Source organism: Cnephaeus nilssonii (genome assembly GCF_951640355.1).
Source record: "Cnephaeus nilssonii genome assembly, chromosome: 19".
Taxonomy (NCBI): domain Eukaryota; kingdom Metazoa; phylum Chordata; class Mammalia; order Chiroptera; family Vespertilionidae; genus Cnephaeus; species Cnephaeus nilssonii.
The window spans coordinates 10,061,085-10,072,310 of NC_137090.1; the positions used below are offsets into that span (position 1 = coordinate 10,061,085).

Genomic DNA, 11,226 nt, shown 5'->3' on the forward strand with positions numbered 1-11,226 from the left:
CCACAAATTAGATTGCCAGTTCCCTGCACCCCTCTTGCAGTTTGTGGCCTCCAAAGCTTTGTCTGTACAGTCTCCTCCACCGGAAACACCCCTCCACACATCACCCCTCTTTCTGCAGCTCTTCCTTTAAGACTCAGTTTAGGCGCTGTGCTTGGGACGCCTCCCTTGGCCCTCTTTCCTCTCCTTCCCTGTCCTAATGAGCACGTAGCAGGTGCTCAACACATTACATAAACGGAAGGGGAAGGCAAAGTGTGACAAGTGCCAGAACAAAGTTACAAACTAACTACGAGAAACAGTTCAAGACGGGGAGAATGCAAATCTAAAGGCCTCCGGTGCGCCTAGGCGGCGCTAGGACCCTGCCCGTAGACGCGTTAATCTGCGCTCAGAGGGTTCCACGTGGCTGCGACCAGCTCTCGGGCGCCGCCTGCCGCGATCGTGCCGCCACTGCAGCTCTTTCTGGCGCCCCGCCCCTCCCCGGCTCCCATTGGCTGTCTCCTGTTCTCCCGCCCCTCCTCGGCTCAGCCATTCGGAGCCCGGGGGTGGGTGGGGCTTGCGGCCAGGGGTGGAGCGAGCGCCCCGATTGGCTCTGAGGAAAGCGGCGACGTGGCGGAGGAGGCGGGTTTGGGCCTAAACTGAAGCTCTGCCACTCGGGCGCTGGGTGGGTGGTAGGCGGGGCGTGCCTGGGCCGTCTGCCGGAAGCAGGAGTGGAGGAGAGATGCAGGTGGGGGGACAGGAGCCGAGGAAATGCGGGGGGCTGTGGGGGGGACACCTCTCCCGGGACCCCTGAGTTCGGTTCAGCCCGTCCGTCCCTAATCCGCTTCCTCGGCCACCCTCCCGGGCCGGCCGGCGGGCGCAGCCTCCCCGGCCCCCCGGCCTGGCCCCGCAGCTGCCCGTGAAAGGAGCGCGCGGGTGGCACGCCCCCTCCCCGCGCTCACACCCGCTGCCTGTCGTGTTTCCCGCCAGGACCATCAGCACGTGCCCATCGACATCCAGACCAGCAAGCTGCTCGGTAGGACGGCGCGTCCCCGCGCAGCCAGCTCTCCGGGGGAGCCCGGCCCCTTGCCCCCTGTCGCCAGCAGCTGGGAGCCCTGACGCCCCGAGGCCCCTGTTCAATCGCCCACCGGCGCCACCGGCTGTGCCCCGGCCTCGCTAACAGGACCGGCGGGAACCGTCCCTCCTCTGCGCTGGGCCCGCGTTTTCTGCTTTAACATGTAGAACATGTGCGGTCCAGTGACATCCTCCAGGCGCAGGGAGGGGGGTGGCTTCCCCGAAAGAGCCCTGACACAGTGGCAGATCCCAAATGGGAACCTAAGTATGTCAGGCTCCAGTGTCTACCAGGCGTCCTCAAACGACGGCCCGCGGGCCACATGCGGGTGTTTTTGCCGTTTTGTTTTTTTTACTTCAAAATAAGATATGTGCAGTGTGCATAGGAATTTGTTCATAGTTTTTTTTTAAACTATAGTCCGGCCCTCCAACGGTCTGAGGGACCGTGAACTGGCCCCCTGTTTAAAACGTTTGAGGACGCCTGAACTTTTTGTATGAAGCTGGGGAAAACTCTTCTTTCTTTCGTTCTTTCTATTTATTTATTTATTTATGAATATGTTTTTACTGGAGGCCCAGTGCAGGACATTCGTGCACTGGCAGGGGGCCCCTCAGCCCTGCCCGGGGCCCTTTCACAGCCCCTGCGCTCTCAGGGGATGTCCAGCTGACAGCTTAGGCCCATGCTCGGCAAACTGCGGCTCGTGAGCCACATGCGGCTCTTGGGCCCCTTGGGTGTGGCTCTTCCACAAAATACCACGGCCTGGGCGCGTCTATTTTGAAGAAGTGGCGTTATAAGAAGTTTAAGTTTAAAAAAATTTGGCTCTCAAAAGAAATTTCAATCGTTGTACTGTTGATATTTGGCTCTGTGGACTAACGAGTTTGCCGACCGCTGGCTCAGGCCCACCCCCTAAGCCACAGTCGGGCTGCCTTAGCGCTGCCGCAGAGGCTGGGCTCGCCGTCAGCCCACTTTGTGGCTGAGCGGCCTCCCGCTCTGGGAACGCACTGACCACCAGGGGGCAGCTCCTGTGTTGAGCGTCTGCCCCCTGGTGGTCAGTGCACGTCATAGCGACCGGTTGTTCAGTCGATTTGCATATTACCCTTTTATTATATATATATTACCCTTTTATTACATAGGAGGAGGAGGATAGGATTGATTTCAGAGAGAAGGGAGAGAGAGAGATAGAAACATCCGTGATGGGAGAGAATCATTGATCAGCTGTCTCCTGCACGCCCCACACTGGGGATTGGGCTCACAACCCTGGTGGGAACCAAACAGTGACCTCTTGGTTCGTAGGTCGACGTTCTGCCACCGAGCCACGCCAGCCGGGGCTCCCTTTTCTTTTTAAAAGCTCCCATCTTCCCTTGACTTTAGGAAGAAGAGGGACACAGACCCAGTTGGAAATAGAGGCCTGTTCGTGGCAGGGCCATCTCCCTGATGTCTGTATCTGATCCACAGCCCCCTCCCCAGTTCAGGGCAAGGGAAGGACCTCGTCCTCCTGACCCCTCCAGGGCGTTGCACAGCCGCTGGGTTTTTAAATGCTTACTGGACTAATTGGTTTGATGCCATATCTTTTGTTAAGATGTCTGTTTGCTTCTAGTTCGGTGACATCCACCCAAGTTTCCTTTCTGAACATTTTAAAGGAATACAGCAGAGGGAGTAGAATGATAACTACTGTGGGGCCCCAGTGTTGGACCGATTGATTAGCCAGGGCAGGTTCTGAATTGACCGCTGTGGGCCAGCCAGTCAGTCCCGTGCAGTGGCCACTTCCTCGGCTTCATTTCAGATCTGTCCCAGCTCTTCAGTCCGTGTGCAGTCTCGGTGTATGAGCCTGTCCTTGGTCACGAGGGTATAGAGCAGACCCTCAATCATTCACGGAGGGTCCGCTCTATACCAGGTGCGTTTTTAGGCACTTGACATTGTAAAAGGGAAGATCAGTAGGGTTTATTGAGTCCTTGCCATGTAACAGGCACAGTGTTCAATGCTTTACCTACATTTTCCCTTATACTCAGTACCTTATTATCCCCATTCTACATGTGGGGAAACTGAGGCACGGAGGTTGAGAGACTTACCCCAGGAAGTTGGTAGTTAGAAGGCAGGACCGCCTGAACCACAACGCCTAGCTCTTCGCTCTCTCCTCCTGACGAAACATGCACGGCTCTCAGCCACCCGGACCCTCTACTAAAAACATAAATCTAGGCCCAGGTTCCAGGAGGTCAGTCACATGCATTCACGTGTCCGGGGTGGCACTTCGCTGGTAAGAACAGACCAGTGTGGTGTAGTCTTTAGGGCGCTATCGGTATTAGGGGCTTTGCAGCTGTTCCTTCCCCCAGTACTTGGCATAACCCTCTGTGTTTCTCATTGTCACGGTTAATCCCAGCCCGAGGAAGTGGAAGCTGAACATCATCCTCTGTCAGGAAAGTTATAATTACCCCTGGAAGCGAAAATATTATGGAGACTTTAGAGTGGTCCGAAGTGGCGCTTTGATGTCAGGGCTAATTGAAAGTTCTTCTTTATCCCTGTGTGGAGGCAGTTGCTCTGGGGAGTCAGGTTGCCAACGTGTGTTTAGCCCTCGCGGGCATCCCTTTGGGCCCGTCTTCACTTCCATCTTCCCGTGACCCCCACGCCTTAACCCGTGTGAACACAACGTGTAGCCCCTGTCGTAGCGTCCCCGGCCGTAGGAACGGGAGCGCTGTGATTGGGGTGTTTCCCACATAGACTGGCTGGTGGACAGAAGGCATTGCAACCTGAAATGGCAGAGCCTGGTGTTGACCATCCGAGAGAAGATCAACGCGGCCATCCAGGACATGCCGGAGAGCGAAGAGATTGCCCAGCTGCTCTCCGGCTCCTGTGAGTGCTTTGGGGCTGCGTTACCGGGGCCCTCGCCGCTCCCGGCCGGTACAGAGCAGCCCAGCTAGCTGCCCCCCTGCTGTTTAGCCACAGCGGATCCCTAGAGAAGGATTTGTCCGGGGGTGTAGATGCTCATTTCTTCCAACACAAACTGATGAGGGCGAGAGCTGTGCATGATGGGGGAACTGTGCTTACTTCCCTCACTGGCATGTGAGTCAGCTGTTGGCCAGAGTAGATGGGGAAGATCCTGGAATTCTCAGCGTCTTTGCTGTTCCTTGTTTTTCAGACATTCACTACTTTCACTGCCTAAGAATCGTGGACCTTCTCAAAGGCACTGAAGCTTCCACAAAAAATATTTTTGGCCGGTACTCTTCTCAGCGAATGAAGGCAAGTGTGGGCGAGGGTTGTAATGGGGTCAGAGCCTCTCCGGTCTCTCGGAGGATCCGGTGGAGAGCCTACATGGAACGCTTCCGGAACTTTCTCTCCGTCCCCATGGTTTATGCCAGAAGTAGCTCCTCTGGGGCTTGCTGGTTGGCACCACACTCTTAAAATCAAGCGGGTGGTCCAGCCGGTGCTACGGAGGAGGACAAGGCATTTGTGTGTGATGTGATGCGAGGACGGGGAGCTTGCCCTGCTCCGGGCTGGCGCTGGGACGGGGCTGCCGAGAGCTGTCCTGGCTGACTTCCTGTTTCTGTTCTCCCGCAGGACTGGCAGGAGATCGTGGCCCTGTACGAGAAGGACAACAGCTACCTAGGTGAGGCGGGCCAGCCCGGGCCTCCGGGGGTCCGGGCGCCACTGGGGAAGCCCGCTCCCATGGTTCCGAGACACTGAGCTTCTGGGAGACACAGACCGTGGAGGGGGCGAGGCTGGGCTGTAGATGCTGGCCAGGTGGGGAAATAAATTCCACAGTGCCGGGAGGTAGGTAATAGGTACACGCCAGGCCTGACCCAGCAGGTGTGTGGGAGTTCTCCGCCACTGACTCTTGTAAGGTGGAGTGTGGAACCCATTCCCTCCGCACCCCGTCCTATAGGAGGCAGAAGATGCAGGGATTATCCTTGGGGCCAATCAAGTTCCTGAGAGAGTAATTGAAGGGCTGATTGCGGTTTGGGTGTGTTTTCTAATAGTATAAATAATAATAATTATAATAGCTAGTATTTACCAAGCACCTACTAAACACCTAAATACAAGGAATTGGCTTGGTGTTTTATGTGGATTCCCTCTTTCAGTCCTCACGGCAAACACTGCTGTCCCTGTGATACAGACGAGGATTGGGTTAGAGATGTTAAAAGGCTGTCAGGTTCCACAGCGAGGAAGGGGAGGAGCCGGGAAGCCGCCCCACGCTCTTCCCCGCCAAATGAGGGTACCTGTGTGCATGTCCTGGGGCATGCTTGCCTTACGTGCGGGTGTCTGAGGCGAATTTCCTGGGCCCTTCTCAGTGGAACTCTCTAGCCTCCTCGTTCGGAACGTCACCTATGAGATCCCCTCTCTGAAGAAGCAGATCGCCAAGTGCCAGCAGCTGCAGCAAGAATACAGCCGCAAGGAGGAGGAGGGCCAGGGCGGGGCTGCCGAGATGCGGGAGCAGTTCTACCACTCGTGCAAGCAGTACGGCATCACGGTGAGCGGTGAGCGGGGGCACTGGGCCCTGCCTGCCTGCTGGGCCCACAGCCCTGCCTCTGGGAATGCTCCCCGCAGCCTGTCTGCTGGGCCCACAGCCCTGCCTCTGGAAAAGGTTCCCCCCGCAGCCTGTCTGCTGGGCCCACAGCCCTGCCTCTGGGCCCCATAGCCCTGCCTCTGGGAAGGCTCCCCCATAGCCTGTCTGCTGGGCCCACAGCCCTGCCTCTGGGCCCCACAGCCCTGCCTCTGGGAAAGGTTCCCCATAGCCTGTCTGCTGGGCCCACAGCCCTGCCTCTGGGAAGGCTCCCCCGCGGCCTGTCTGCTGGGCCCACAGCCCTGCCTCTGGGAAGGCTCCCCCATAGCCTGTCTGCTGGGCCCACAGCCCTGCCTCTGGAAAAGGTTCCCCCATAGCCTGTCTGCTGGGCCCACAGCCCTGCCTCTGGGAAGGCTCCCCCATAGCCTGTCTGCTGGGCCCACAGCCCTGCCTCTGGGAAGGCTCCCCCGCGGCCTGTCTGCTGGGCCCACAGCCCTGCCTCTGGGAAGGCTCCCCCATAGCCTGTCTGCTGGGCCCACAGCCCTGCCTCTGGAAAAGGTTCCCCCATAGCCTGTCTGCTGGGCCCACAGCCCTGCCTCTGGGAAGGCTCCCCCATAGCCTGTCTGCTGGGCCCACAGCCCTGCCTCTGGGAAGGCTCCCCGCAGCCTGCCTGTGCCCTTTGGGGCCAGCTTCTCTCCTGTCTGGTCTTGGCATGTGTTTTTTCATCTGTTGACCCCACTTCCCGGCGCTCTGCCTTAGCCTCCTCCTTCCATCCTCTCCAGGGAGACAATGTGCGGCGAGAACTGCTGGCCCTGGTGAAGGAGCTGCCAAGTCAGCTGGCCGAGATCGGGGCGGGGGCTCAGGCCCTGGGGGAGGCCATCGACCTGTACCAGGCCTGCGTGGGCTTCGTGTGTGAAAGGTACAGAGGACCATCGCTTCTCCGTAGCGGGGGGCAGTTTGCCTGTTTCCCTGGCTGTTCGCTCTCCTCCGCTTGCATTTTCCCCACGTGACACTTGAGTTTAATTTTCTGCACGAACCCGTGGGAGCTCTGCCCATCTGACCTCATGGCCCAGGCCACAGCCCTGTTGGCTTCGTGAGTGGGCAGCAGGAGGCTCAGTTATGTGCCTGTTGCAGCCCCGAGGAGGAGGTGCTGCCGATGCTGCGATTTGTGCAGAAGCGGGGCAACGCCACGGTGTACGAGTGGAGGACGGGGACGGAACCCTCCGTGGTGGAACGGCCGCACCTCGAGGAGCCGCCCGAGCAGGTGGAGGAAGACGCGGTAAGACAGACTGAGGGAGAGCTGCCCCCCACCCTCCCAACGCACACAGCCCAGACCTCACAGCTTGAGTTCAGAGTCCCAGAGGAAGAAAGGGGTTTGTGTGAGAGGCTTTGGTGGAAGGGACCAGGGGCCCGACTCCCCTATTTCTCAGGCCACTTTTTTTAAAAAATATATTTTTATTGATTTCAGAGAAGAAGGGAAAGGGAGAGAGATAGAAACATCAATGATGAGAGAATCATCGATCAGCTGCCTCCTGCAATCCCCCCACCAGGGATTGAGCCCACAACCCAGGCACATGCCCTGATCAGGAATCGAACCGTGACCTCCTGGTTCATAGGTCGATGCTCAGCCTCTGAGCCACGCCGGCCGGGCTTTCTGGCCTTCTTGAGGTCAGAGTATAGAAGAGTTCTGGGAGCCTCAGCAAGCTGCTTGGCTTTGAACTGGGAACCTTCAGTCCCATCAGCTCTCCGAGATGGGCTCTCCTTTGGGGAGCTCGGAGGCCATTGCGTTTAAACAGTGGACTAGCACATCCTACTGAGGCGGCCCCTCCCTTATCATCCCCACCTTCTGCGAGCTAACCCTTTCTTTCTCCTTCTAGATTGACTGGGGCGACTTTGGGGTGGAGGTGGCCTCTGAAGGGACGGACCCTGCCCAGCCTGCTGGAATTGACTGGGGCATCTCCCTGGAATCGGATTCAAAGGTGAGGATGCCCTCTCGGTGTGTCTCTGAGGACTTTCTACGATGACTGCTTCAGTGAGAAGGAAAGTCTTGTCTGTGCCTTTAAAGGCATCATTGGAACTCGTAGCTCTCAGACCAGGTGTGGTCCAGGGGAGACAGCTTCCAAAGTGACATCTCGGCGTCTTGACCTCTTCTGGCGTTTGGGGCAAGGTGGGGGGTTGTCAGCCGGTGGTAACTCTACAAAGCAGGGGGACGGTGGCAACATGCGTAGCCTCACACTGGCATCTTTGCCACCTACCACAGGCCTGCCTGTCCTTCCTACAGTTGAAAGGTGCAGTTGTTGCACTTAGGGAGGGCTTCCTTTGCTGGGAAAATTCTGCCAACATTCCTGGGGTTCTTTGCTTTCCCCCCAGGAAGCTGGGGGTGATGCGATAGACTGGGGAGACGATGCTGCCGCTCTGCAGATCACAGTGGTGGAGGCTGGAACTGAGGGTAAGTGCACCGTCCCCTGCCAGAAGCCCTCAAGGTTTTAGAGAGGAATGTGGGCCAGCCATTCTGGCCAGGGGGCTCCAGGAGTGTCATAGGCTCTGAGTCTGAACTGACCCCTCCCCACCCGCTGAGAGGCTGTAGCAGTGATGTGAGCCACTAGAGGGCAGTGCAGGCCGAGACTTCACCCCCTACGCCCAGAGGGCTGGCCTCACTCCTCAGACCCAGCGCTGTGGTCCTCCCCACAGGCTGCGGGTTGGCAGTAGTGCCTGATTAGGGCTGAGACACCGGAATGGGTAACCTTTCCCCTGGGGTTGGAACAGGAAGTGCTTTAGTTCAGTGAGTCCATGTCCATATTAACCCACCAGAGCGTCTCACTTGGGGGAGGTCTCCTCCTCTGGTCCTCGGCTCCTTCATGACTTCTCTGTCTCTCCTCTTGGCAGCTCCGGAAGGTGTTGCTAGGGGCTCCGATGCCCTGACACTCCTCGAATACCCTGAGACCCGGAATCAGTTCATCGATGAGCTCATGGAGGTACCTCCATCCTCTGCGGGAGGGGTGGGAGCCGGCGCCGCATTGGGGGCCTTGCTCCAGACACCTGACCCGCCCTTCCTGTTTCTGTGAAGGACACCAGAGGCATCGCATACTAGGATGCCCCGTCCATTCAGCAAGGATTTATCCTGCACTTTCTCAGCCCCTGGCACTGCCTGAGGTGCCGAGAGTGAGCAGGGAATAAAACATCGAAGTCCTTGACCCCCTGGAGCTTAGGTTCCAGTGGGGAATGCAGACAGGAAACAAGATGAATGAAGTAAGAGATGCGGTATGTTAGGTGTTAACTGAGTGCCTCGTGGTGAAGGTGACCAGTAAGCCAGGACCTGCAGGGGTGCAGAGAGAGCCGTGCGGCAGCCTGGCCTAAAGCCTCCAGGCAGAGGGCGCGACTGCAGAAGCCCTGAGATGGGCGTGTGCCTGCACAGCTGGTGCAGGGCGGCCGCGTGGCAGAGCGGGGGTGGGACGGAAAGGCGATCGGAGAGGTGATGCACCTGGACTTGGGCTTTTACTGCGAATGACTGAGACGCTGATAGAGGCTTGGAGCCACATGATCTCATTGGTGTGTCAATACTGCTCCGGTGGCGAAGGTACAGCAGCCCAGAGTAAGGAGCCCGTGTTCTCGGTCCTTCTTGTGGGACTGGGGGCTGCCCTTGTTCATCTCTGGGTCTCTTCCCTCCCAGTGCCCTGCTGGCTGGGGAGGCTTCATGAAGATTATTGTCCTCACCAGTTTCATCCTCTTTCTGTCCAGAGAGGTCCCTCCTAGCCTCCATGGCAGAGGAGGATAGAGGAGATCAAGCTTCCGTGGTTGAATGAGAGGGACAAGATGTGGGCTGTTCTCGGAGTCTTCCTAGCCCTTCCTTATTCCAGGGATTCCTCTCCCTGAGTCTCATTCCTCCCACGGAGAGAAAACACCTTCACCGGGGCTGGGAGAGCCCTCCGAATCTCTGCGTTCTTAGTTATCTGGTCCACAGCGAGGAGGAAGCGGGGTCCGGCCTAGACAGGGCCTGAGTAGGAGTGGGTGACAGCAGAGTGAAGCAGAGGCTGCCCAAGGTCTCCCGTTGTAGTTGGTGTGTTTCCGGCAATAACAGTATTCAGAGGAAGGAACCCTCCGCCCCCAGAGCCTCACCCTACATCTCACTCTTCATTGGGGCAGGCTGAGGGCTTAGCCTCAGAGTTCTCTTCTTGGTTGGAACCAAATCCTCTTCGTCCTCAGCTCGAGATCTTCCTGTCCCAGAGAGCAGTGGAGATGAGCGAGGAGGCCGACATCCTGTCTGTGAGCCAGTTCCAGCTGGCTCCAGCCATCCTGCAGGGCCAGACCAAAGCAAAGATGGTAACCATGGTGTCAGTGCTGCAGGACCTGATTGGCCGGCTCACCAATCTCCGAATGCAGCACCTGTTTATGATCCTGGCCTCACCCAGGTCTGGCTTTCCCCTTGACGTTGGGCTATTCCGGGATCGGAGCAGGACTCCTCCACCTTGAAGAGTTCTGACCCCTTGTATTCTTCTCCGTGACCCCTTAGACCTCGTGCCTGCCTTCCATGGCCGGGTCTTCCCGCCTGGGGACTTAGATTCTCTGTGGGGCAAGATGGGGGGATGTGATGTATGCAGCCAGGACCCGGAGGGCAGGGGAACCAGGGGGTAGTCCTTACAGCAAAGATGGAAGGACGAGGCCAACTAGGGGTTTGGTTTCCTGAGCTGCATCTTCGCAGTTGAACGGGAATGCTCAGGTGGCTCTGCTACACCACCGCCCTGAACGCCGGCAGGTATGTGGACAGAGTGACCGAGTTCCTCCAGCAGAAGCTGAAGCAGTCCCAGCTGCTGGCTTTGAAGAAAGAACTGATGGTGCAGAAGCAGCAGGAGGCACTGCAGGAGCAGGCAGCTCTGGAGCCCAAGCTGGACCTGCTGCTGGAGAAGACCAAGGAGCTGCAGAAGCTGGTAAGACAGGAAAGGGAACCCTACCGGGGGGGACCCCCAGTTTCTGCAGAAGGAGGCCCACTCGGCATCGCTGTCTTTCAGATCGAAGCTGACATTTCCAAGAGGTACAACGGGCGCCCTGTGAACCTGATGGGGACCTCTCTGTGACACCCTCACGCTTCCTGCCCGTCTTCTCGGCCTTCAGGACGGCGGTGGGACGCCAGGGCTGATGTTGCGGGGCCTTTCCCAGCAAGAGACCAGGCCGAGGGGAGGAGGGAAAGCCACGTGCGGGAACCATCACCCAGATGGTGACCTTGACACTCACTGTACTCTCGGCAAGAAGCTGTCTTATGGGCCCTGTAGCCTGTCAGCCTGACAGCCCAGCGTCTCCTTGTTAACCCAGTTGGACTTAATAAAAGAGGAAGAGACTGGCTTGATCCTGACAGTTTCTGCTTCTCTGGGCCTGGAGCTGAGACTGCACACCTGTTTGCATGGGGGTCGTGATCCCCGTGGGCTGTTCCAGTGCAGGCCCAGGTTAGGGACCTGTCCTCTGGGTGACAGGGAGGGCCCAGATTAGAACCTGCAGATGGTTCAGCAAGGGGCTCTGGGTAACTGAGTCAGGGGGCCCCTTTTTCAGAGCCAGGCCCAGCCTGCCCCACTCCGGCCAGAGCCCAAGAGAAGCAGTCAGGTGGCCTTGCTGGAGCCAGCAAAGCTGTCTTTCCCTTTTAGCCACAGCTTCCCCCCCCCCCCCCCCCCCCCCCGGCAGAGGGGAAATGCGGTTTGGG

The 11,226-nt window shown here is 58.1% G+C and overlaps 1 protein-coding gene across 2 annotated transcripts; it reads left to right on the forward strand.

The window, feature by feature from the left end:
* The first annotated feature begins 604 nt into the window (after window positions 1-604).
* On the forward strand, window positions 605-10,873 carry CDK5RAP3 (CDK5 regulatory subunit associated protein 3). Of its 2 annotated transcripts, XM_079797974.1 has the most exons (15): window positions 611-721; window positions 964-1,112; window positions 1,158-1,220; window positions 3,758-3,889; window positions 4,176-4,276; window positions 4,595-4,643; window positions 5,326-5,504; window positions 6,320-6,456; window positions 6,672-6,816; window positions 7,415-7,516; window positions 7,908-7,986; window positions 8,424-8,512; window positions 9,741-9,946; window positions 10,291-10,462; window positions 10,544-10,873. In XM_079797974.1, the coding sequence occupies exons 4-15, from the start codon at window positions 3,847-3,849 to the stop codon at window positions 10,607-10,609; spliced, it is 1,368 nt and encodes a 455-aa protein (XP_079654100.1). In that variant the 5' UTR covers window positions 611-721; window positions 964-1,112; window positions 1,158-1,220; window positions 3,758-3,846; the 3' UTR covers window positions 10,610-10,873. The 2 variants fall into 2 exon arrangements, with proteins under 2 accessions (XP_079654099.1, XP_079654100.1); XM_079797973.1 differs by lacking the exon at window positions 1,158-1,220 and having other exon boundaries at window positions 605-721; window positions 964-1,009.
* The last annotated feature ends 353 nt before the right edge of the window (window positions 10,874-11,226 follow it).

Excerpts from the sequence above, each read along its gene's own strand:
- CDK5RAP3 (XM_079797973.1), top strand. Across the intron at positions 3,890-4,175 it reads CCAGCTGCTCTCCGGCTCCT|ACATTCACTACTTTCACTGC; the intron begins GTGAGTGCTTTG and ends CTTGTTTTTCAG. Across the intron at positions 10,463-10,543 it reads CCAAGGAGCTGCAGAAGCTG|ATCGAAGCTGACATTTCCAA; the intron begins GTAAGACAGGAA and ends GCTGTCTTTCAG.